The sequence below is a fragment of the Peromyscus eremicus genome, chromosome 1, assembly GCF_949786415.1.
Source record: "Peromyscus eremicus chromosome 1, PerEre_H2_v1, whole genome shotgun sequence".
NCBI lineage: Eukaryota > Metazoa > Chordata > Mammalia > Rodentia > Cricetidae > Peromyscus > Peromyscus eremicus.
Window position 1 is genome coordinate 164792157 of NC_081416.1, and position 23050 is coordinate 164815206.

At 51.5% G+C, this 23050-nt stretch overlaps 1 protein-coding gene across 1 annotated transcript in view; it reads right to left on the reverse strand.

Moving 5' to 3' along the window:
* LOC131924092 (IgGFc-binding protein-like) overlaps nucleotides 1-23050 on the reverse strand; it is a 36447-nt gene that overhangs the window by 11744 nt on the left and 1653 nt on the right. Inside the window, exons 2-11 of the mRNA XM_059279316.1 lie at nucleotides 20461-20810; nucleotides 16371-16941; nucleotides 15046-15650; nucleotides 11172-11739; nucleotides 8548-9140; nucleotides 7009-7591; nucleotides 6707-6906; nucleotides 5375-5516; nucleotides 2026-2363; nucleotides 907-1480 (exon numbers count right to left, since the gene is read on the reverse strand). Of these exons, the coding sequence (XP_059135299.1) occupies nucleotides 907-1480; nucleotides 2026-2363; nucleotides 5375-5516; nucleotides 6707-6906; nucleotides 7009-7591; nucleotides 8548-9140; nucleotides 11172-11739; nucleotides 15046-15650; nucleotides 16371-16941; nucleotides 20461-20810 (4524 nt within the window). The remainder of the gene's footprint in view (nucleotides 1-906; nucleotides 1481-2025; nucleotides 2364-5374; nucleotides 5517-6706; nucleotides 6907-7008; nucleotides 7592-8547; nucleotides 9141-11171; nucleotides 11740-15045; nucleotides 15651-16370; nucleotides 16942-20460; nucleotides 20811-23050) is intronic.

The following is a 23050-nucleotide window of genomic DNA, read 5'->3' on the forward strand; positions in this document are numbered from 1 at the left end:
GCTAGATGTACCTGTAAGTTGGAACCCTTAGTTCTGAGTTAATTGTTAAGGGTGGATCTAAAGCTAGAGATAAGACTTTGGAAAGGAGAAAGTTAAGCTTAATTGGCACATCCACCAGGTCTTCTCAAATGGGTAGTCTGGACGCTTAAGTCTGTTCTTAGAGAGTACAGAGGTATCTCTGATAAGGTACTTTCCTCCATCTGGGGATGGACCTGGCCGGATGCTTGACCCGGGGTTGTGGCTGTGCATAGCTGTCAGCCCAGAAAGTTATCTAAATATTCCTAGAAGTGGTTAGGTGAGGAGTTAGAGGCCTATAAAGTTAGTAAGGGTATAAAAAAGGGAGGGTCCGAGCTAAATGTGCGAAGCTATTACTTAAGGTACACCTGACCTAGGCAATGTCTCCGTGTGCAATTTACCTTAATATCAGGAGACTTATTATGTGGTGGTTTGGACTGTTATTCCGGTTAGTCGTTAAATGTGGTTAAGGAAGATATCTGATTTCAGTGCTGAAAGGCAAAAAATGGATGGGCTAGGGGGAAGGAAGCCTTTCCTGAGGCTGTTCTCCAAATACTTTGAACGTATATGTCCAAATAGTGATCAGTCCACACTGTTAGCAATTCTTAGGAAAGAATGAATTGGGAAAACTATGAAGGCACACATGATTTTCACAATAGAAGACAGCTGATATATAACAAGCCAAATAACATCAAAAGCTCCTTGGAATTTGGCTTCCTCTAAAGGAATTCCTTGATCCCTCCAGGTAGTGGTTTTGTCATAACCAGCTGAGTACTTATATTCCTGCGGCCCGTAGCAAGCCAGGAGACAGAGACAAGCAGAAGCCAGCAGAAGGACCCCAAACGGTGGGAGTGGAGCCCGCCCAGCCTTGCCCTGGTCCCCACCACTCACCACAGCCTGCCTGAGTCCTCCAGTCCTTGATTCTGATGCCAGCAGCCTGGCAGGCAGCAGCATAGGCAGCCAGTGCCTGGCAAAGTATGTCTTTGATGCCACCACCCAGACAGACATCCAGCACACAGCCCTTGAAGAAACTTTCAGGAGGCACATGGGCATGGCAGCTGGCGAAGGGACCCCCTGTACCAGGAGCCAGAGGTCCACAGTAGCCAGGACCCTCATACTTCTCCACTTGGTCCTCTGGGCACATTGGACAGGAACCCTGACATTCATTCCAGCAAAGAGGGTCCCACCCTGGAATCTGCCAGCTGCCACCCCAGGTGGGTATTGAGGGTGCCACTGTGCCGTTAGGGAAGACTTGGTCATTTTGGGGGTTTTTGTCCATGTTTCCACAGAGCCCACACACTGCACCATGGTAGCTACTGGGCAGCGTGACCTCTACCCTCCAATTCCAGTCGTAGGTGACCTGAAGCCCGAAGTCAGTCACCAGCACAGCCTTGGAGCCTCCATGAACCACTGAAATCTGCCCACCAGCCAGGTAGACAGGCAAGGCCTTCAGAACTCCATTCACCTGGGGAGAGAGAGAGGCCAATGGGGTCAGCTTCCTTTCCCACTGTCCTTCTCCTCTGTGAATTTCTGCTCTAGATGTCTCCCTCCAGCAGAAGACACCCTGGGCTCAAATCTAGGTCTATACCAGCAGTTTTCAACATATGGGTCGTGACCCCTTTGGGGGGGTCAAATGACCCTTTCACAGGGGTCACCTAAGACCATCAGAAAACACATATTTACATTATGATTAATAATAGTAGCAAAATTACAGTTATGAAGTAGCAAAGAAAATAATTTTATGGTTGGGGTCACCACAATATGCAGAACTATACTAAAGGGTCACAGCATTAGGAAGGTTGAGAACCACTAGTCTAAATGAAGGCAGACATCGTGGGTCTACTTTGAGCTGTTAGCAGAGGGCTATGCTTAATTTCCTGTGATTTCTCCCCACGTGGTTAATGTCTGTGTGAAAACTGACACTTTTCAGCTCCTAATACTGCTAATAATATCAGGGTTCATTTGGCCTCGTTCCCCAGGATGTTCCTGGGACCATCGTGTTTAACATACCCGGACTTTGCCAATCTCATTCTTGTGGATGGAAATGTTGACATTGAGGGCGGTCACAGTGACCAGTCTCACATAGGACACAGAAGGGTTGCCCCGGTTCTCATTCTTGGTTGTGACAGTAAAGGGAGTCAGCCCCTCAGCACTGAGCCCAGGACAGTCAGTTCCTGCCAGCAGGTAGCTGCAGGTTCCCTGGAAGTCAAAGTTCCAACCATCGAAGGAGTGGTAGTGAGGGTCACCCCACAGCCAACATGTAGAATTGTAGTTGGGCACACACACGCCCTGACCGCCTTGATCCTTGCATGTCTCCTGTGGCCGGCAAGTGATACCATGGCACGGGTCTGTGGGGAGAGGAGAGAGTACATTGAGGGACTGCCCACCACAAGCATGACTGCTCCCAGCATCCGTCTAAGTCTGTGCTGGGGATATCAGCTCTGATTGTTGCTGTAGGTGTGATCAGATCTCAGTGTCCTGACACCTAAGCCCTAGACCCTGAAGTTGCTGTGTGTAAGATCAGACCCTGAGAAGCCAGCTCTAGTGGTCCAAGAATTTCCTATCTTATGCTTGTGGTCCCCACGTCTAAGTCTCTCAGCTTGGCTATCCCACAGTGCAAAGCTCCATTCCTGAGTGTCACATCCAGCCCCAGGAGTCTCATTTCCGCGGGCTTGTCCTTTTTTTTTCAAGACCCCACTTATGTTACTCTCTCTGTGGCCCCAGCTTTGTGTCAGGCATCCAGCCTTCAAACTTGCTCCTCTGTTTCCTGTTCAAAACCAGCCTGGAAGCTTTGTCAGCAGAGGGCACTAGGGAGTCTTGGGGGAGGGGCCCCTGTCCTGACAACCTGCTCTGCTCTTCCAGGGGCTGCTGCTGCGCTGTGGGGCCTGTGGCAGGTGGACACGGGATCTCTAGCTAGTCACCAGACACACTAGGTGGCTGCTTCCAGCTGAGTTTCAGCAGCACTTCGGGGGATGGGAGTTTGCTCTGCATCTCCAGCCTTGCAGGATCCTCTGCCCCCGGGTCTGAGGCAGGCTGAGGGTGGAAGCCTTCTAAATCCCGCAGCGTTTGGGATTAGTGGGGATTCCAGTGAAGTTTGTGTTGCCCTCACCTGGAAGCAGTCAGTCCCCTTTAGAACTGTGACTTGAGAGGGAAGGTGGTGGACTGCTCCCACACTCTAAATGCTATCATTTCTGAAGAATGACCAGGGCGGCAGAAGAGCAGCGGCCTCTGAGGTGGGCGATGGCAGAAACATGCTCAAGTCTCAGTAGTGAACAAACAACAAAACTCTCTCTGTCTGTCTCTGGGTCTCTCTTTCTCTCTCCAGCAGCCATGTGGGTGCTGGAAGCTGAACCCAGAGTCTCTGAGAGACCAGCCAGTGCTCTTAACCACCGAGCCATCTCTCTAGTCCTAACCCTTAATTTTTAGTCCTCTTTTCTTTTTCTCTACTTTTTAATTCACTATCTTTGGTCAAGTAAGTTTTCTCTTTCTCATCCAGACCATATAAAGAACAACAACAACAACCAAAAAAAAAAAAAAAACCATATTAAAACAAAAGAGTAAGTAATCCAGTGAGCAGGAAATGGACACGCACTCTTCAAATGAAGGACACAAATAATCAGCACATCAGCCCAGTCAGAAGGCCCATCATCAGGAAACAAGCAGCTGCTAGGAGCAACCTCAACTGATGTAGCCACTGTAGACATCAGTATGAAGTTCCCAGTAAAACCCCAACTAGGACCCAGTTCCACCACTCCTGGGTACGTACCAAAAGGAGTCCAAGAAACCATACAAGAGAGACTCCTGTACATCCATGTTTGTGATGGCACGGTTCAAAACGGCGTATCATGGGATCGGTGTAGATGCCCATCAACCAAGAGGATCAGAAATGTGGTACATACACCCAAATGAGCTATACTCAGTCATAAAGAATGTGATTATGTCACTTGCAGGAAAATGGAGAGAACTGGAGGTCAATGACGTCATGAGTCTAAGTCTTCTATCACATGTAGAAGTTAGGAAAGAAAAAGGACGTGAAACTTGAAAGTGGGGATGGGGGCCGATAGAGAAGGGGAATGAGAGGGAAGAGGAGTAACAGAGTAATGAAAGGCTGTCTGGAATGAAATCACAAACCCTCCTCTTTTCTGTAGTTGACACATGTTAGTAAAATGTAGACATAAAGAAAGCAGTGCTGCGGGGCAGCGGTGGTGGCGCACGCCTTTAATCCCAGCACTCGGGAGGCAGAGCCAGGCGGATCTCTGTGAGTTCGAGGCCAGCCTGGTCTACCAGGACAGTCAGGGTTACACAGAGAAACATGTCTCAAAACAAACAAACAAATAAACAAAATCAAAAGCCAACCAACCAACCAGCAAACAACAGAAGAAAAGAAAAGAAAAAGCTGTGCTTCTGTGTGCTGGGGGGGGGAGGGGGTGCGGGGGACCTAGAGCTCTGTGTATGCCAGGCAAATCCTCTCCCCTGGATCTCACCCGAACACACAAATCATTCAGTGCCTAAAGCTTTCTCCATCCAGATAAAGAGGTGGCATCCCTCTCCTGACAGGACCCTCTGCTGTCCTGTTCATCATTCTGGGAGTCTCAGCCCAGCCTTCCAGTTACCAGTTCCTACTTTTCACTCCTCGGGGATTCTCTGCCCCTCATTTTAGGAAATGAGCCCAAGGGAGGCCCTACGTCCCAGCCTTAAACTAGGAATCCTCCAAGACAGAACCCTTAGAAATTCTGAAGACCCACTTGAAAGGCTCTGCCTTGGCCCAGTACCCCTGTGTTCTAAGAGAACGCTGAGCTCTGCTTTCCCAGCAAATACACAAAAGAGTTCAGTGTCCTTGGTCATCAGGGAAATGGAAATTAAAATGACGAATTTCTCCTAACTGCCCTTTAATGCCCAACCTAATCCAATGAGCCAGTGGGCAAGAAGTCATGGGCCACCTGGTGCTTGTTGTTGCAAATACAGTTGTGTTGCCGCTCTGTCCCTTCATACACATAGTCTCTGGTCGCTTTATATCATAAGGGTTGACATTACAAGTTGTGCTTAAAGCTCTGTGGCCTGCAAGCTTAAGTGTTTACCATAGGGCCTTTGAGAAAAAGTTCACCATCCCTGCAGTCCTCCAAGGCCTTTGACATCCACCATCAAAATCTTGCCCTGAGGTTCCCACAGCTTCAAATGCCTTAAGGTTCCCTGACACCCAGACTGGATGACCCCTGCCCTTGGCTCCTGGAATCCCAGTCCAAGGTCTGATACCTCAATCCACAGCCCTCAGCACCTCTCACCATGAAATTATGTCACCTTTAGCTCCTAGCCCCTGTCCTGTGTCCCCCACACCAGCCCAGCCCCACTTGCCCAGCACCTTTGGTGACGCAGGTCAGGATGCCTCCTGAGGGCTCGCACACCTGTCCTGGCTTGCAGCTGTGGTCCTGGCACACCATGCCTTCTCCTGAGTGGCACACACACTGCTGCTGGCAATTTTCAATGAGAACTGACTCGTCTGGCTGTGGGGACAGAGAGCATGCCATCAGTAACCAGAGGGGGTGCCGACTCTGGCGTCACCAGTGTTCCAGGGACAGAGAGGGTTGAGGGACAGCACTAAGCAGTGTGGTCCATTGTCAATGGAACAGATGCCCAGTGTGGCTTTGAGGCCTAACTCACTCATTTATTCATTAATTTTCATTCATTTATTCACCCATTCTTTCCAAAATGTGCACTGAATTGCCGCTGCTTAGGAGGAGCAGAGTTTAGTCAGTCAGAGCAAAAGCTACGGAGCGCATTGCCCAGTTGAGCCTGTTCCACCGTTTCCAAGCCATGTGATGGAACAACACAGCTTAACTTCCTTATCCCTCAGCTTCCTCACCTGTGAGGGACAGCTAGGAACAGGACCAATCTGAGGAAGTAGAACTGAGTTAATAGTATGTGTAAAGTAGGGATGCAACCACAGAAGGACCTCTCCAATAATGCAGACTGGTTTGGAAAAGTGAGTAAAGATGAAGCTAGGCTTGGGGGGAAAGCTGATTGTTTCTGAAGCTAAGTGATGAAAAGGAGTATAGTGATTCCTTCCAGTAGTCTCTCAGCAAATGCACATTTGAGAATTCCCACAACATGAATGTGTGTGTGTGTGTGTGTGTGTGTGTGTGTGTGTGGTGTGATGTATAGACATAATAAAATAAGTTCATGATAAGCACCATGCACACATCTGCTCCCAGGACTATTGCGATTCACGAGGGAGCACTGTCCTCAGAGACTCCTCACTCCTGCAAGCGAGACAGACTTGAGCAAACACACGCTCAAGCCAAAGGGTTCCCTGCGGGAGAGAATGGGGCAGCGGAGGGCGTGAGCACCTGGTGTAACAAACAATCTCATCCTCATGACCTGGAAGAACACTTCTGCTCAGATCTGGGATTCAAAGGTGAGTGTTGATCTGGGGAGGCAGTGAAGGATTTAAAACTTCGGGACCCACAATCATGTTTTAAAAGATCTTTCCACAGTTGTGGGAGGGTATAGCAAAGGAAGCGAAAGTGGAGATTTGGAAAGGACAAATGGACCACAGCAGGGTTGCAGGTGGACAGAAGTGAACACAGAGATAGATGTTCAAGAGACTGAATGGTGGAAAGGCTATAGTGCTAATGAGCAGGGGGGAGGGTGTGCCCAGAAGAGGTCCTGGGCTCTGTAAGATGGCTGTCCTTACCTCATAGTAGACCCCATTGTGGTAGCAGCCACACTCCTGGATGGGCACACAGGCTTTGCCGTTGTACAGAAAGCCGGAGTCACACTCACAGCCCTCGGCACACACTTCTGGGCACTGCTGTGGGGTACTGAGAGCCCAGCAGCCCAGGGAACAGGTGTCTGCACAGACCTCATAGTGGCTGTGAGGGGGGCACTCCATTGCTGTGAGAAGAAAAGGCTGATCAGAGTGCAGGGTGGGGGTGGGGAGTCTACTTCTCTATGCCACCCTCCCCGCTCCCTACCCCTCAATGTCCCGTAACTCACGACAGAAAGTTTCAGTCCTCCATGGCTCCACTTTTCCCCCAGCTGCCTGGCAGGCGCTCACGTAGGCATGGATGTTGTTGCAGAGAATGCTCAGGTTGCCGCCACCCAGGCAGAGATCAAAGACACACTCTTCCAAGGGACCCTGGGGGTCCAGCAGCTTGTGGCAGGCAGCCAGTGGCCCTGTGGGGCTGGTGAGCAGCCCGCAGAACTGCACCCCATGATACTTGTCCTCCAGCTCAGGGCTGCACTCAGCACCACAGCTGTCTCCTGTGCAGGGGGGCACTGGCGCACAGGGAGAGTCGGGCACAGCCTCCTCCCAGGAGTTACCGAAGTCACTCGGGTTGGCTGCCTGAGAGCCATCTGGCTTCTGGAAGTCATCCTTGGAGTCGCCGTTGTAGTCTCCACACAGGCCACACATCTGCTGGTAGTAGTTGCCTGGGATGGTGACCCGCACATAGTACACGAGGTCATAGACCACTCGCAGGCCAAAATCAGTTTGAATCACAACATCAGACCCATGTTGGGAGACACGGATCTTGCCTCCATCCAGCACCACAGGCATCTTCATGTCCACGCCGTTCACCTGGAAGGCAGGGAATGCCAAGCTTCAGAGGCAGTCAGTCCCTAAATGTTCCTACCTGACACTGAAGTCCGTGTGACCTCATTTCTCTAGGCCTCAGTTTCCATATTTGTAAAAATATGTATAATAATAGTGTCTATAGTGGGTGGAGAGGTGGTTTCCAAAAGGCAAGTCTACCCAGAAGCTGGAGAGATGGGTCAGCAGTTAAGAGCATCTACTGCTCTGTCAGAGGGCCAGGATTCAGACCCCAGCACCCACATCCAGCAGCTCCCAACTCCTGTAATTCCAATGCCAGCAGACCTGATGTCCCTTCTGTCCTCTGTGGTCACTTACATGCACGTGCACACACACAGAGAAATAAATAAAAAGATAAGTCTACCAAGAAGCTCAGAAAGCAACCATATTTGGAGAAAGATCAACAGATGTAATTAGAGTTATTGTCTTGAAGAGAGATAATCGTAGATCAGGCTGGACTCCAAGTCCAATGACAAGTGTCCTATGAGGAGAGGAGAGGGGAGAAGAGGAGAGAGGAGGAGAGGGGAGGGGAGGAGAGGAAGGGAGGGGAGGGGAGGGAAAGAGAGGGAAGGAGAGGGAGGGAGGGGACGGAAGGGGAGGGGAGAGGAGGAGAGGGGAGGAGAGGAGAGGGTAGGGGAGGGGAGGAGAGGAGAGGAGAGGGAAGGGGAGGAGAGGGGAGGGGAGGGGAGGAGAGGGGAGGGGAGGAGAGGGGAGGGGAGGGGAGGAGAGGGGAGGGAAAGGGAGGGGAGGAAAGAGGAAAGAGTCAGTGGGACAGAAGAAGAGTTATAGCCATATTGGAAAAGGTCCCCAGTTCCTGGCCTCCTCTCTCTGGACTTTGCACAATACCTCCTCTAATTGGGACCCCCACTTTGCCATTTTCTCCGGGAGCTCTGCACACTCTCCCCACAAGGGAGCCTCCATCCACACCCTGCCTCTGCTCTCACCTTGACCTTCCACTGATTCTGCTCCAGTCGCAGGGTGTGGTTGGCCACCAGGACTGTGATGGCCTTGGTCACACTGACTTGCCCATTGCCCCAGGCCTCATTCTCCTGCAGGACAGTGAACTCGTGGAGGCCGGGCCGGGTTCCACAAGTCTGCGCTAGCACATACACACAGGTGCCCATGAAGTCAAAGCGGCGGCCGTCAAAGGTGATGTAATGAGGATCTCCTGATGCCTGGCAGGTGGTAGTGCCCACAGCCACACAGCCCAGGACTCCATTGGATGGTTGGCAAGCCTCATGTGGGCCACAGGATGAGGGCTCGCAGGAAACCAGGCCACCTTCCTGGCAGTGGCAAAGAGAATCGCATCCAGGTCCAGGGTAGAAGGTTTCTCCTGGTGGGTGGTAGGTGCCCTGGTGTACACAGCCGCAGGAGGCCAGAGGCACACAAGACTCACCACTGAGGGCAAATCCCTCATCGCAAACACAGCTCTCCCGGCATTCTGTGCCACAGCCTTGGGACACTGGCAGGTCTCCACAGGACAGCGGGCATCCGTAGGAACATGGCTCGTAGTGGCTGTTAGGTGGGCAGGTCAGTGCTGCAGAGAGAGGGCCATCATGATCACTAACTCTTTCAAAGGGACACAGTGGATGCCCCCCATATACATGTTTATACACACAAGCAAGTCACCCAGCTGCAAGATGTCTGTACGTTCAGTGGGTCCAGAAGAACAATTCCTACCACATTTTATTAGATCCTGTCCATTGATATTTGATTCTAATAGTACTGAAATTTGTGATTATCTCTAATGGCTGTCCAAGTTGTGTATACATTTCGTGTAATGCATGTTTTAAATATGCACACACATGTACACGTGAGTAATCTCTGCAGTGTATCTGTGGATATTGTCTTTCCTCTTCACCCTTCTCCTCCCTCCTGCCCTTCTCCTCCTGCTTCTTACATTTGCTTTTAACTCAGAACCTCTGACATTCAAGCAAAGCATTCCACCATTCTCCAGCAGTAGCTTTCATTTTATAGATGTACACACACACAAACACAAACACATACACCACACAGACACACACACACACACACACTATAAAGACACACATAGATATACACCCCCTCACACACACACACCACACGCACCATACAGACATACACAGACACACCACACACAAACACACACACATATACACACCACACACATACCACACACACACCACACAGACACACACACCACACACACACACACCACACACAAACACACACACATATACACACCACACACATACCACACACACACCACACACGCACCATACAGACATACAGACACACCACACACACACCACACAGACACACACATACACACCACACACACACACCACACACACAAACAAACACACAAACACACACACACATATACACACCACACACATACCACACACACACCACACATGCACCATACAGACATACACAGACACACCACACACACACCCCACACACACCCCACACACACACCACACAGACACACACACATACACAACACACACATACACACCACACACACACACCACACACACACAACACACAGACACATCACACACATACACACCACACACATACCACACACACACACCATATAGACACACCACACACACACCACACAGACACACACACACACACCACACACAAACATACACACATATACACACCACACACATACCACACACACACACCATACAGACACACACAGATACACCACATAACACACCACACATACACACACACACACCACACACATACACACACCACACACACATACACACACACACACAACACACACAAATACTGTAATAGTAGTTTTAAATGATAATACCATGTTGATCTTTGTGGAATGGATGATGGACGTAAAGGGTCTACTGTCCTAGCATGCTTTGTGGTAGGTTCGACTTTTCCCACAATGAAAGGCTCTTAAAAGTCAAAGATTACCACTTGCTGGGAGTTTCAGTGTTTGCAATTATCTACACTTAAGATGGAGCGGCTGGAGGTGCATATTCCACTCACAGAGTTCAAATCTCCCTCCCAGGGCAGGGAACCTGGCAGCATTTACACAGTTTGGCCTCATGCTGGAAGCTAGTCAAGCTGCATGTTAATGTACCCACTAAACATGTGCAGTATAGGGTATCCTCAAGTCAAGTTTAAAACTCAGGAATGGGTACATGGCTTTCCAAATCTCTGCAAAAGACAAGCAAAACTGCTTGCCAGCCCTTCCCGCACCCACATCTGAAGCAGAGACGTACATGGGTTAAGTGTGGAGACGGGACCATGGACAACTGCAGAGGGGTCCGGGCTCATTCTAAATGCAGCACACTGCTTCTCCCTGACTGACCACGGACGCCGGCAATCTGACTTGAGATCACCATACATGCTCAGTCCCCAGAGTCATTGCATGCTGTTGTGACTTCCTAGCTGTCATAAGTGCAGGCATAGAGCTGCAAGTTGGTACTCTTCCATGGAATAATCACAGTACCTTCCTCACCAGGCACCATAAGGATTAAACGATGCTACTCGTATGTTAATGAACAAACATCAGACCCAATCCCAGGTTGCCACTCTTGGTACTCACGGCAAAGCGTCTCACTCCTCCAGGGATGCACAGTGCCCCCAGCAGCCTGGCATGCAGCAGCATATGCAGCTAGGGCATCACACAGTGGCTTGGGCTGACCGGGCAGCAGGCAGAGGTCATAGACACAGTCACGTAGAGCACCCTGGGGGTTCAGCAACTTGTGACATTCCCTGAAGGGACCCTCAGGATCAGCAAGGATCCCACATTCCTTTTTGCTTTGTTGTTGCTGGGCCACAAGGGAGTCCAATTGGGGACAGTCACCGGGATCAGTTGCTGTACAGCCAGGTATTATCTCCTCCTGCCAGCTGTTTCCAAAGTCCAGTGCGCTGGTAGCTTGGCCTCCACCCCTCAGAACCAGGTCATCAGATGGGTCCCCATTAAAGTTCCCACAGAGCCCACACACAGCTTTAGCATAGCTACTGGGCACCTTGGCAGTCACATGAGCATCCCAATTGTAGGTAACAGTCAAGCCAAAGTCTGTGCGCACGACAGCATCATTGCCCTGGCGGAACACCTGAACTTGCCCGCCTGCAGCCTGGAAGGGCAGGTACTGAAGGATGCCATCCACCTGGGTAGAGATGCGGGAAGAACAACAGGTCAGTGTATTCGTGCTTTCACTCAGCTGGCTCCAGCCACCCCACCCTCCTTGGTTCCACCTCAGGGCTTCACAACGGCCATTCCCTCTGCCTAGCACATCACCCAGTGCTCCTTATCCTCTAAACTGAGATCCAAGTCCCTCCTGCTTTCAAAGCCGGCCTCACCTGTCTCCCTGGTACCTACTTGAGCACGTCCCCACAGGCACAAGTGTTTGAACACCATCCACAGCTGATGGTGCTGCATTGGGAGGCTTTGAACCTTTAAGAAGTGGGCCAAGCTTAGAGAAGGACAAAGCTGGGAGGAACGTTTTACAGGATATAGCCCACTGACCTCTCTCTGCTTTCTGGCCCACTGAGATGTGAGCAGACCTCTCCTCACATCCAGTTAGCACGGAGCCAGCAGCCATGTCTTCCTACCACACTGTACCGTATCCCCTCAAACCACGGGCCAAAATGAATCCCTCCTTGTGCTGCTTCTTGTCAGGCACTGGGCCGTGGAAAGAAGAGTGACTAACCCACCAGGTAGCTTTCCCGTTTAGTCTAGCCCCAAGGGCTAAACACCATCCACCAACCCTGCTGCTTTTGCTTTATCCTTCTGGACTTGCCTGCAGGTCAGACCTCTCACACGGAATGTCCTGCTAGACCTCGGCCTGCCAGCACCTTACCCATCATTACTCAGCCTCTGTTGTCTCTGACTTTCCAGCCCTTACCTCCTCTGAGTTTTTTCTGGAACAGCACTCACCACTTCCCAGCCTGCTCTCTGCATGCCAGCTTTTCACTGCCAAACCTCTCATGGCGGCCTCAAATGATCTAGATGATCTGAGTCCCAATGTTCCCTAGTCAGTCTCCCAGCACAACCCTGCCCCTGCATCTCCAACCATGCGTGGACTCGAACTCACAGAGCTCAGTCCAGACTTGAGGCCCCTGTACTTGCTGTACCCCTGCTTGCAACATTTTCACTCGCTTCCACATCCCAGTTCTAAAACAGCGGCAAATGTCTCCTGGATAGTCTACTCAAAACTAAGCTCTCTACCCACCTGGCCCACTCATGCCTACCTTTCTGACCCACAATTCCTCCTGCCTCTGTATGCCACCTCCCAGTGTTACTCACAGGAACGCTCTCTTCATCTCAGTGCTACTCTAGTCTCTTCGAGACGACCCAGCCTCAGCCTTCCTATCTGCTCTTCCCTCTGCCTGGAAGATGCCACCTTGACCTGGTGGTGTCTTCCCTGTTCTCCAGGCCGTACCTGAACTCAAAAGCTCGGGTATAGCTAGTCCCACCTCGTCTCTGCTCACTGTCTCTGATCTCTCCACTCAAGCTCCATTAGCATCCTTGCTGCTCGTCACCTACTCCAGCTTTACTTTCCTCCCTGTCTGTTCTATGTCTTGCCTAATAAACTCCCGCAGGCTGGAGAGGTAGCTTAGTAGTTAGCTGCATGAACTGCTTTTACAGAGGACTCAAGGACTGACTTCAGTTCCCAGCATGCATGGTGGGTAGCACATTGCCTGTAACTCCAGCCCAGAGGGATCCCATACTTCTGGGTCCTCTGCCACTTATGTTCACAACCCATGCCCCTCAGTTAAAAATAATAAAATCATTTTTAAAAGTATGAATTCCTGAGCAAAACAGCAGGGTTCCAAATTCTAGCTCGTGGGTATCTCAGACTCACTCAGGTCTTCTCAGTATCACACAACTGTGTCTCAGTAGGTGACTTAACCTTGTGCTGACATTTTTAATCTAAGAAATGAAAGTTGCCTGAAGATCAGAGGACAGAGCCAGCCACAGAATTAAACACAGAGGTCAGGCAGTGGTGGCACACAACTCAGATCCTAGCACTCAGGAGGCAGAGATCTGTCTGGATCTCTGTGAGTTCAAGGCCACACTGGGCTACATGAGATTGATCTAGTCTAGGAGACAAACAAAGCCAGGCAGTGGTGGCTTTGTTTAATCCTTTAATCCCAGTATTTGGGAAGCACCCATGCCATTAATCCCAGCACTAGGAGGGTTGAGATAGGAAGTGAAATGGCTGGGCAGAGACAGGCATATAAGGCAGGAGGAGACAGGACCTGAGGCATTTCGGCTGAGGACTCAGGGTCACTCAGTCTGAGGATTCGTGAAGTCGGTGAGGTGAGACGTGGCTATGCTTTACTCCTTTGCCTCTCTGATCTTTCAGCATTTACCCCAATATCTGGCTCTGGGTTTTTATTGTAAGACCATTTAGGATTCATACAACACAACCTCTCCGTGTTTCAGTTTTTTGGGTTTTTTTCAGCCAAAGTTGAACTATTTTCCTTGCTTCCTTTGGAGAGGAGATGAATGAACACGTGCTGTTCCTTTAGCCCACTGAAGTTAGTGGTAACATGATGTGTGTTAGGTATTAGGAGACAAGCCTTGGGCAAATGCCACGTCAGAGGGGTGAGAGAACAAATACTGATGAGTAATTATTCCCTCTCCTTATCTGGAGCCCCTGGACTTACTTATGGGCACGATTTCCTTCGCTCTAAGATTGCTTTGGAGACTAGGAGTGAAAGCGTGTGAGGGGTACATGGGGCCTGGAGCACAGGAAGTCCTCTCTGTCAACCATTTCCAATGTTTCTATTCCTCGATCCAGGGGATGGGCCAGACTCCAACTAGTGGAGTCTTTATTGTAAGTGTCAGCCATCATGTGGACACCCGGCACCTCGCTTCTCCAGTTCCTCTTTGGTGTCTACAGAGAAAGTGAGTGCTTCTCTACTCTCAGTGGGGCTGGGCCCTTCTGAAGGCCACCCTGACACTGTCAATGCTGCTCCATCTTGCTCCCAGAGGCCGGGTGAGGCTCTGGGTTATCCTCCAACAAGCACATGCAGCTAGATACCGACATTCCATATGCCATCCGCTCTATGAGCCACCATCTTCCAGAAAGTCTACAAGTCTACAACTCTCAAGTTTCAGAAGACAGTCAGCAACCACCACCATCTACTGGGCACTTCATGGGCACCAAGGCATCTTTTAAAGACCAGGCAGACATGAGGTCCTCAGAGCTCCACAACTCCCCAGCCAATGGCTGCTGCTGCTGCTCCAGGATGAAGCCTCTCTTTCCCCCATCCTTTCTCAGAGAAAAATGCAAAGGCTACAGAGAGTCAGAGCTGAGGAGAGATGGCGCTGCCTGCCTCCTGGGCCTCCCCTTTAACCACAAGATTTTTTTTTTTTTTAAATAAGCCCCTTCCATCCCAACTGCAGCCACCAACCTTCCAGGGGATTCATACCCTCCCCCAATTCCCTACCCTGGGGCGCTCACCAGCACTCTTCCGGGGTACTCCCTGCGCACAGCCACCTCGACACCACGGGCCACCACCCGCACAGCTCGTGTGTAGCTCACAGTCTGACTTCCTCGATGTTCATTCTCCACCAGCACCTTAAAGTCAGGCAGTGCGGCATCCTGGCCGCACGAGCCCACCAGCAGGTACGTGCAGGTCCCCATAAAGTCAAAGCGTCTTCCATCAAAGCTCACGTAGTGTGGGTCTCCCGATGCCTGGCAGCTGGCAAAGTTGTCTGGGTAGCAACCCAGGAGGCCGTTCAGCACACGGCAGCGCTCCCCAGAAGGGCATCCTGATGTGTCCCTGCAGATCACCTTCTGGGTGGCTGCATCACAGGTGCAGCGTTGCTGACAAAGGTCGTCAGCAAACACTTCCTGACCAGGGGCCAGGGGGCGGCCCTGGAAGGTGCAGCCACAGGATGACACAGGCACACAGTCACCACCACTAGCCACAAAGCCTGGAAGGCACACGCAGCCCTCCACACAAGGGCGCTCAGAGCAGTTGGCCGGTGCAGCTTCTGAGTTGCAGGAGGCTGGACAGGCAGGGCTGCAGGGATCATAGCAGCTGTTGGCTGGACAGGACAGGGCTGCGGAAGGACAGACGTTGGGTCAGGCAAGGGTGGGGGCTCCCCCGGACAAAGCCGCTTCCTCAGATCTCCACACCCCTCAGTTAATGGCACTCATAACTTCTTGATGCTCAGGTCCCAATGGCCTCCTCTATGCCATCCCTGGACAACCAGTCAGTGGGCAAACCCTGTGACTTTCGTAGTCAAAGCCACCCAGAATCTGTCTCCACAGCCCATGAACCACAACAGACTCCTGCCTGGTGTCCTGGTCCCCTGTCCCAAATCTGCTCCTCACAGCAGCCACAGGAGCTGGGAATGCAGGATCAGAACACGTACCTCACCCCCAACCTCCATCTCAGGAGAAAGCAGAGTCCTGCCCAGGCCCAGGGGCTTCCCTCATCACCTCCCTGTCCCCATCCCTCTCATTTCCTACCCATGCCCTTGACTTCTTGATCTTAATCCCCAATTTCTCCAGACTCTCTCCATCCCATCCCTCCTACTCCTCTACCCATGCCTGTGCCTTCTCTATCTCAACCCCCAATCTCTCCAAACTCTCCCTGTCCAATGATGTGTCTGTCCCAACCTTAGGCTAACTTTGGCAAAGCTTGGATGTCTTGGCCAACCTGTGTCTCTGGCATTGTCCAGCATCAGGCTGAATCACAATCATGACTCAGATATTGAGCAAATGCAAGGGGGTTCCCTGGCCCTCACCATGGGTTTCACATCCTAGGTGCTACTTACGGCAGTTGGTTGTTGACCTCCAGTTCCCAACAGAGACACCCAGTTCTGCACAGGCCTGGGCATAGGCGCTAAGGCTCCGGCACAGGCTGAGGCGTTCCCCTCCAGTCACACAGAGGTCAAACACACAGTCCTCCAGGAAAGGCTTGGGGTCCAGGAATTCGTGGCAGGCAGAGAAGGGGCCTGTGGACAGAGTTAGCATGCCACAGAGACGGTCTCCCTTATAGTGCTGGGTCTGGCCTGCAGTGCAGGAGGGACAAGTGGTGTGGCAGCCATCATCACACAGGTAGTCCCCATCATCCAGCTTCCAGCTATTTGCAAATTCCAAGGCATCCGGAGCCTGTTCCCCGTCAGGTGTGAGGAAGTCGTCGGCAGGGTCTCCATTATAGTTGCCACACAGCCCCCACACCTGGTTTTGGAAGCGCTTGGGCAGGCTTACTGTCAGCTGGCAATCCCAGTTATAGGTGACCACCAGCCCGAAGTCCAGCTCTATAACACCTCGTGTTCCACTCTGGTACACACGCAGGCGACCCTCACTCAGGGAGGCAGGGAGACGGGAGCGCTGATTGTCGATCTGCAGAGAGGCGGCATCGGTCAGACCCCTGCACTATCTCCCCTTCAGACCTCATCTCCTCCACTCAAGTCCCCAGCTCTAGTCACACAGGACACCCTCCTTCCTTGCCCTTCCTTTGTCCTTCCCAGCGGAGCCCAGGGATGCTTGCCCTTGCACTCTAGTGGCCTGAGGTGTTCTTCCCCGAGATGTGCATGAAGACTCCTCTCCCCAGGTGTTCTTCCCCGAGATGTGCATGGAGAACTCCTTCCCCAGGTGTTCTTCCCCGAGATGTGCCTGGAGAACCCCCTCCCCAGGTGTTCTTCCCCGAGATGTGCATGCAGACCCCCCTCCCCAGGTGTTCTTCCCCGAGATGTGCATGGAGAACCCCCTCCCCAGGTGTTCTTCCCCGAGATGTGCATGGAGACCCCCTCCCCAGGTGTTCTTCCCCGAGATGGGCATGGAGAACCCCCTCCCCAGGTGTTTTTCCCCGAGATGTGCATGGAGACCCCCTCCCCAGGTGTTCTTCCCCGAGATGTGCATGCAGACCCCCCCTCCCCAGGTGTTCTTCCCCGAGATGTGCATGGAGAACCCCCTCCCCAGGTGTTCTTCCCCGAGATGTGCATGGAGACCCCCTCCCCAGGTGTTCTTCCCCGAGATGTGCATGGAGACCCCCTCCCCAGCTAATGTCTGCCGAGGTGTCCCCGACTCAGTGAGGCCACCCCTGATCACCCTTCCTGTTGTCTCTCCTCCTCTGCTTCCCAGTCCCCACAGCATCTCGCCTTCTCCCACAGCGTGCTAGTGTCCCACACCCTCCATCTGTCTGAGCCACTAAAGGCCACCTCATGGCTTTCTCTGCAGCGCCTCCAGCAGTGCCCGGCAGAAGAGCAGGCTGGCTACAAGCATGAAGCCAGTGTGAGGAAGGAAGCTGGCAGGTCTGGTGGCAGCAGGGGGCAGCTGCAGGGAACCGGTGAAACCAGCAGGATTCATGGTCCTGAGCTAGGGAGTGAGAGATGGGAGGCTGTGGGCAGAACTAGTCAAGACCAGCAAATCTGCCGGAGGGCGGCTGGCCCCATTAAACCACCACGGTGGCATATCAATCAGCATAGTAAGATCTCTGCCCAGGGGCAGCTATAACTCAAGCACTGGCACATTCCGAGCTGTGGGCAAAGTGGTGCATGCTCCCGAATGCCTCCTCCCTCTCTAAGAAGCAAGTAGTTGGCTGTCTTTCTGCTCTGTGACACACCTTCACTTTAGAAGGGCCTCATGTCTGTCCTCCACCTCACCCCTGCCAACGGCCATGAAATAAGCTCATTTTTTCTGACCCTGTCCGTGCTGGAAGACCACAGGGGAAGAAGCAGCCACACAGCATGAGCAAACAGTGCGAGCTGAGGACTCAGGAGGCTCTGTAGAGGGTTGCGGCTGGACTGGAAGCCTCGAGAAAAGGCTGTACCGAATTCTGCCAGCCAAGGAAGTCTCCCCAGAGAAGGGAGAGTTGAGTCAAGCCTGGAAGGACCAATAAGAGCCCCGGCTATTCTGGAGGAGATAGGAGGCCTGCAAGTGTAAGGCCAGCGGGTAACCCAGTGAGCCCTGTCTCAAAACGAAAGGAAGAGAGCTGGAATGTAGCCCAGTAGTATGGCACTCAGCTGGCATTTGTGAGGGGGCATTCAATAATCACATTTCAAAAACTTCAATATTTTTTTAAAAGGACCGAAAGAAGTAGTTTCTTGTGTGAAGGAGAAAAAAACCAACAGATGATGTCTATGCACAAGTTATAAGTTTTATACTATGCCCTTTTATGAAGTTCTTTGTGAGTCTCTATACTCACTATGTAGACAAGGCTGGCCTCAAGCTCACAGAGGTACCTGTCTCTGCCTCCCAAGCACTGGGAGGCACAACTAACCTATGAGGGAAAAGAATCAAGACAGTGATATGCAGGAGACATTGCCTGAAGACCATCTGGAAAGCTGCGGTAGGGAATCATCCAAGGTGATGAAAAGATTCTCTATCTTAACGGGGTTTTTGTTACACGTTTGTCAAAACTCAGTTGAAGTGCATACTTATAGTATATGATTTTGGTTTTGTGGGGTGGGGGGATGTGTGTGTAGTGAAACTGGGGCTTTCCAGGTGTGGTGGTACACTCGGGAGGCAGAGGCAGGCAGATCTCTGTGAGGTTCAGGCCATGCTGGCCTACACTATGAGTTCCAGGCCAGCCAGAGTTACGTAGCAAGATTCTGACTAAAATAAAAATTAAAACAGAAACTACAAGTGCTCTGCCCTGACTGTACACCCAGTCCTTCATTTTTTTTCAGAGTCTAAGTGGGTGCTGTGTCACTGAATATAAATATATATATTTATCTGAAAATAAAGCAAAAATTATTTAAACACTGCATTCTAGTTAATGATACATATGTTGAAGTCATTTTGTTGATGTTTTCTGATGTCTGTAATTGAGTTTCAAGTACATAAAAAATGAGCCTGTCAATCTGACAGGAATGTACAGATGGGTATCTGTGGTAAATGAAGAATAATTAAAATGTTGAGAGTCTATGCAGGGGGCTGATATACAAGCGCTCACTGTCTAAATTACCTACCCTTGGTTCAAACATCTGAAATCTGAAATAATGAGATGAATCTGATACTTTTTTAGCATTAAGAAGACATTACACGTGGGTTCAGTCCCTGATACCAGAAAGGAGGATGAATAAGATTTTAAAAATGTGTGCACTGAACACCATGTATGAAATTATCTTTAGGCTTTGTGTTAGGAATGTATGGAACCTAAATGAATTTTGTGTTTAGGCTTGAGTCCCATCATAGTATGGACATACAAATATTCCAAAATCTTTAAAAGTTCAAAATCTGAAGCATTTTTGGCCTCAAGCATCTCAGACAAGGGAATCTCAACCTGCCCAGTGACTTGTTTAGAGACGTTCCCGCTCCATGGTGACATGGTGGGGAAGGGGGATAACCGCTCCTGCTTTGACCGCACAGCAATGTGTACCAGACTGAGCACAGAGACCCGCCGCCAACTGCATGTGTCCATTTCCAGTGTTCCTAGGAAGACCTAGCTCTCGGGCCTTCAATCTCTTTCCTCACCTGTGCCCGCTCACAATACAATGCCACCTCAAAAAGATGCTGTAAGCATTAAAGACAGATGTACCAAAGAAAAAGAAAAGAAAAGAATGTACCCAGAAGCAGACCTGGCCCCAGCACAGCATCACCAGTGGTGACTGTTAACACTAGAGATCCTTCGTTGTTGGACAGTTACATCATTCCCTTTCCATTTTCTCTTTTCCCTTGTGCTTTTCCAAAGAGCGTCTGATCGTCGTCTTCCTAACCAGTCACTAAACTAAACGTCCTTAACGTTTCTAGATGCGGAGTTAGTGAAGGAAGGTTTTAAAGAAATGCTACTGGATTTCCTATCTCACCAGTTCCCGACCACCTCACCCACAGAAAGGCCGTGACTCTGGAGTCTGAGGGCAGGGCTTGGGCTCCTGGTTTTGACTGGTGGCTCATGGGTACTCAACTCTGAACACTTACCCGGGCGAAGCCAGTTTCCCCACGAACCAGCGACACCGAGTGGCTGTAGGCGTAGACGGTGACCAAGCCCACGTAGGAGACTTGCCGGCTGCCACGGTGCTCATTCTTGGCCTCCACACTGAAGGCGGGCAGGGTCTCATCCTCTCCACTCAGCTCAGCCATGGTGTAGGAGCAGGTGCCCATCATGTCATAGCGACGGCCATCGAAGGTGGTATAATGGGGATCACCCTGGGCGCGGCAGACAGCTGTGGACTCTGCCACACACCTGGCCTTCCCACTCACCATCTGGCAGCGCTGCCCGGATGTACACTGAATGCCTTGGCAGGAAGCCTCTGCTGGGGAGAGCCGAGCTGGGGAGGGAAGAGAGTTAGGTCAGAAACCTGGGGTCCTCCTTCAGTGTGGACGATGGGCAGTTGGCTCACAACCACCCATTTTACAGGCATGGAAACTGAGGTTTGCAGTCTCATGGAGAGGGATTCTCTGGGTTTCCTGACACCCCAGGTTTCTTTTTCTTTCTTTCTTTTTTTTTTTTAAAGATTTATTTATTTATTAGGTATACAGTGTTCTGCCTGTAGTCAGAGAGGGTACCAGATCTCATTACAGATGGTTGTGAGCCACTTTATGGTTGCTGGGAATTGAACTTAGGACCTCTGGAAGAGCAGCCAGTGTCCTTAATCACTAAGCCATCTCTTCAGCCCCACCCCAGGGTTTCTGATTTCACTGTTTAACACAGCTTGGGCCAGAGGAGTGGCAGGGAGTGAAGAGGGACCAGGAGCAGCCATTGAAACATTCAGCTGTTCCTGGTTCCATTTCCCTCTTCCTTGTCTTTCCATCTGCTGGAATGAACAAGGACAGGAAATGGAGGACAGGACGGGGGATGTGGGTAAAGCGTGTGAAAGCTGGGCACGGTGGCATGCACTGGTGTTAGCTCAGTGAGACTGAAGGGAGCAGTGACAGGCAGGTCCCAGGGCTGGCTGTCAGCCAGTTCTGCTGATGGAGAGCTCCAGGCGCAGAATCTCAAAAACAAATGGACAAGATGGGGAGGATCAGAAAAGGATGCCTGGCAATGATCCCTGGCCTCTACACATGTGTGCTGGGGTGTGCACACCTGCATACACGCAAATACACAGACACACATATGCATGCCTGGGCATGCAAACCCGCACACACATGCATGCCTGGGTGTGCATACATATAGATACACACATGTTGTAAGTGCCCTTTGAACTGGGGTGGCATTTTTGCCAGGATAAGGAAGCCCTGGTCTAGGTTCCCAGTTTGAAGAAGACAGTCTGGGAAGAAGCAGCCCTTCCTGGTGAGCCTCCAGCCCTCAGAACTCTCTCCTTCTGACCCCCCTGGCAACAGCTCACCCCGCACCGCCCTGACCTTCCGCCGCAAGGAAGTGCATTAATTTGTTCCACTCTCACCACAGTCCTGTTGTGTGTGTGTCGGGGGGGGGGGGGTGTCAGGCATTATCCCCACTTCAGAGTCACAGAAACTGAAGCCCAGAGAGGTGGAGTGACAGGCCAAAGGTCACACAGGCACAGCTGGGGTTTAACCCCAGGCCCTCTGGCTCTGGCCCTGGTTCTCACCCCCCCTGAGCTACCTGCTGGCATCTTCTGAATGGGCTGAGCCTGAGGTCACACACAGGGCCAGATCCTGTCCCTTAACCATGCCAAAGCACATGAAGCACCCGGGGAGGCTGGAGTGCAGAGACACCCCCGTCCCAGGGTCCTCACTGTTAGTACTTTTGGATCTCCGGACTTTGAGCATCAACAGTCCTCCATGAGGCGTGCAGTACTGCAGTTAGCAACAGGTATAACTGTATCAGTTGCTGAGGTATCAAAATATTGACCAGCCCCTTCCCAAAGATCCCTCCACCCTGGCCTCCTGGGTCTCCCCAGGACCCTTTTTATAAGCTCGTCACAAACCGATAGCGTGCCCAGTAGGAGCTTCCTGATGCAGTGCTACGGATGGTTGTGCCTTTAGTCACTCTTGCTGGTAAATATTTAGGATGATTTTCTGTAGGGGTAGGAAGGGGCCGAGAGGAATTAAGGAAGTGTGCCATGGAGGATAGACATGAGATAGAAAGGTGGACTAAATCAGGAAGCCAAAGAGGAACAGGTAGGGAAGGCATGGCCAGGAGGCCAGGGGTCATTTCCCATCACTCACTCTGTCCACAGGCAGCTCCTGTCCCATGGCCCACAGCCTGGGCCAGCCCGAAGGTGAGCAGCCCAAAGCTGGTGGAAGCCTCAGCTGTGTGCATCTTGTCAGCAGTGCCGAGGTCCACTTCTGCATAGGAGAACTCACTGCCCGGCACAGCCACCCAGGTGAGTTTGGCTCCCAATGCCTGCCCATCCATGGTTAGCTCCCCGGTAGCTTTTGTCTGTGCCACCACCAGGGCCACACCCTCAGTGCCTGGCATACTCTTGATCACATAGGCAGGGCAGTAGGCTGCCACATCTGGGATCAGGACCAGGTAAGGGTCATAGGTCACTTGGTCCTTTATGGCCCCTGTGCCAAAAAGTACAACCTGGATGCCCACATCCGCAGACAGGTAGAGTGGCCGGGTCGGCCGGATCTCGAACTC